The sequence below is a fragment of the Aegilops tauschii genome, chromosome 7 (assembly GCF_002575655.3).
Source record: "Aegilops tauschii subsp. strangulata cultivar AL8/78 chromosome 7, Aet v6.0, whole genome shotgun sequence".
NCBI lineage: Eukaryota > Viridiplantae > Streptophyta > Magnoliopsida > Poales > Poaceae > Aegilops > Aegilops tauschii.
Window position 1 is genome coordinate 64,407,548 of NC_053041.3, and position 3,419 is coordinate 64,410,966.

General features: G+C 46.6%; 1 protein-coding gene across 1 annotated transcript; it reads left to right on the plus strand.

The window, feature by feature from the left end:
- The first annotated feature begins 578 nt into the window (after nt 1-578).
- Nucleotides 579-2,287, plus strand: LOC109746246 (noroxomaritidine synthase 3). The gene has a single exon (XM_020305366.3). It carries the CDS (start codon nt 608-610, stop codon nt 2,132-2,134), a length of 1,527 nt encoding a protein of 508 aa, XP_020160955.1. The 5' UTR covers nt 579-607; the 3' UTR covers nt 2,135-2,287.
- Nucleotides 2,288-3,419: the final 1,132 nt, after the last annotated feature.

The window sequence follows — 3,419 nt, forward strand, 5'->3', positions numbered from 1 at the left end:
TTTGCAAGCACAATAACTTTCTAACAACAAATAAACTGAGGCGGATTTGTCATGCTCATCAACTAATCTTGCCATCCTCGGTGTACACAAGTTGCCATGAAAACACATTCATTTTGTCATGCCTAAAATTTGACGTTCACTGGATATCTGGGTCATAATTACATTATGGTTATATTCGTTGATTGAAAACTATTGGCGGAATATCTCTGTTGTTTCATTCTCTTCCTACATGCTCTCCGGTTCTTGGAATTTCTCACTACGAAGTTTGCAAGATGACAATTTGAAGTCGAAATCAACTTTTTTTCTCCCGAAACCCTATGAGCCACTCATCCAAAGAGTGTACTCTGCAATCCACCCACGTGTTCGTGCGTCACCGACTTTTCTTTCTCGCGATAGTCATGCAGTGTGTGGCTGGCTGGGAATAGCATGTCACCAGCATGGGTGCGTGTACGATATCGATTCTGTAAAATTCGAACGCAATTTGTTGAATACACCGCCGACTGTTGGCAGTACAACTTAAGCATGTGATATAAGTACTCGATGAATAGTTGAATACACGAGCAATCCGTTCCCAAGGTGCACTGCATCCAAACTTCTCCACTACACCATGGATTGGTTCATAGGAGTCCTCTCTCTCCTTTGCTGCTTCGTCTTGTACTACCGTCATCTCCAGTCCAAGAAAACATGCAAGGAGGAGCCGACCGAATGGCCGCTACTGGGCCATCTTTTCGGCATGATCGCTGACCTCAGGCGACCGGATTACCACGACTGGGCCACCGTCGTCCTCGCCGGCACGCGCTACAACTTCCCAGCTCACGCGGGGCTTACCGGCGTCCGGTTCTTCGTCACCTGCGACCCGTCCAATGTGCGTCACATCTTCACGTCCAACTTCCTCAACTACCCAAAGGGCGAGGAGTTCGCCCAGATCTTCGACGTCCTGGGCAACGGCATCTTCAACGCCGACGGCGAGTCCTGGCAGCGGCAGCGTGCCAAGTCCCAGCTCCTCATGGCCGGCCCCCGTTTCCGCTCCTTGTCGGCACGGTGCAGCCGCGACAAGGTGGAGAAGAGCCTCCTTCCTTTCCTGTCGCACGCTGCTGACATCGGCGCCCAATGTGACCTGCACGACGTGTTCCTGAGGCTGACGTTCGACATGACCTGCAACCTTGTCTTCGGGGTCGACCCCGGCTGCTTGCAGATCGGCCTCCCCGTTGTGCCCTTCGCGCGCGCCATGGGCGACGTCCTGGCGACGGTCGTCCTCCGACACATCATCCCACCGGCGTGCTGGAGGCTCATGTACCGGTATGAGCTCGGCCCAGAGAAGAAGATGGCCGTGGCTCGTAGGACCATCGACCAGTTCGCCGCGGACATGATCGCCAAACGCAAATCCGATCACAAGCTCTGCGGCGAGAGCGTCAGCGAATCCTCCGACATGCTGTCGTCCTTTATAAGCAACGGTGACGCGAGCGACGAGTTCTTGCGTGACACCGCAGTGAACCTCCTGCTCGCCGGCCGGGACACCACCGGTACGGCGCTGTCGTGGTTCTTCTACCTCCTATGCAAGAATCCACGCGTGGAGCAGAGGATCCTGGACGAGCTGGCGCCGATCGCGGCCACAAAGATGCTGGCCGCCGCCAACGACATGGTGGTGTTCGACGTGGGCGAGCTGAGCAGCATAGTGTACCTGCACGCAGCACTGTGCGAGTGCCTGAGGCTTTACCCGCCCGTGCCCTTCCAGCACAAGGCAGCAGTGGCCGGTGACGTGCTCCCGAGCGGCCACGAGATGAAGGCCGGCGACAAGATACTTATCTACTACTACTCCATGGGGAGGATGGAGGGCGTGTGGGGCAAGGACTGCATGGAGTTCAGGCCGGAGAGGTGGCTTGCCGACGACGGAAAAGTGAGGTACGAGCCGTCATACAAGTTCATGGCTTTCAACGCCGGTCCCAGGACCTGCCTCGGCAAGGAGGTGGCCTTCACGCAGATGAAGGTCGTCGCAGCCGCCATGCTGTGGAACTTCGCTGTTGAGGCCGTGCCGGGGCATGTCGTGGAGCCGAAGCTGTCCATCATACTTCACATGAAGAACGGGCTTGCCGTTGCGGTGAAGAGGAGGAACTTCCCCTGCGTGCATGGCTAGCTCGCATATAGCAGACATGTACATCAGTACATGTACGTATTATGTATGCGCATGTGCCATAGGAGCTTACATAGGTGGCATGTAGGCTTACAAACGGTGTAATGTGGTGTAATAATAAAGGAAAAAGTCTAAAATAAACCTTGAAGTTATAGACGAACCTAAATCAAACCCCGAATTTTGAATCCCGAAAATTGGCACTCTGAACTTGCAATCCCGGTCTATTTTGGACCCTAAACCTATTTGGCAAACTGGGAATAGTACAATCCCGGCCGGGATAACCAGCTACTATCACGCACAAGAATTTGGGCCGGTCCACTACAACACAACAATAATTCGTGAAGTTTCAAAAATGTTCGCACATTTTTAAAATTGTTCAGAAGTTAAAAAATGTTCCTGTTTTCTATTTTTGGCGCAAATTCAATTCATTTTGTGTTTTTTAAAAAATGTTTGGCATTTTAAAATTCTATTCGCATTTTAAAAAACTGTTTGTGATTTCAAAAAGAAAAACACATTTGTCAAAAATGTTCATAATACCAACAGTTTTTCAGATGCTATGATTTTTTTCAGATTTTGAAATTGTGTCACATTTTTTTTCGAATTTCATAAACTATTTCGTAAATAATTTTTTAAAAATATATGAATAAAAATTGTGTCAGATTTTGAACTTTTTGAAATATTCGAATAATTTTAAAAACCAACAACTTTGAAAAAGCCAACACCTTTTGAAACATAAATATTTTTTGGAACCTGAACAAAAATTTAAAGTGCAAACACTTTTTGAAACATAAAATTTTTATGAAACCTGAACAAAATTTTAAAGTGCGAACACTTTTTGATACATAAACATTTTCTGAGTTTCTGACATCTAGAAAATACCACAAATTCTAGAAAAATGTATGGGCCAATTCAAACAAATGTTTATACAATGTATAATAATATTCATGTGATTCAAAAAAAGGTTTCGTACATTAAAAAAAGTAACATTTCAAGAATGTTCACGAGTTTCAGAAAATGTGTTTGTGGCATTTTCAAAAAAATGTATGTACAATGTACTGAAAATGTTTGCATGTTGTACAAAAATGTGTCATAACCTTAACAGAATATACATGACATGTAATAGAAAAAAGTGCATGCGAATTTAAAAATGTTGAACCATGTAAAAGAGTGTTCGTGTAGTTTTGTAATTGGACTTTTTCCAATAACAAAACGGAGCAGCTTATTGGCAAGTTGCCTAAATTTGTATTTCGTTGGACAAGGAACAGGGAGATGTGACGCGGCCCAAGGT

What these genes read in the sequence shown, in the direction of transcription:
- LOC109746246 (XM_020305366.3), top strand. Translation starts at nt 608, where the DNA reads ATGGATTGGTTCATAGGAGTCCTCTCTCTCCTTTGCTGCTTCGTCTTG.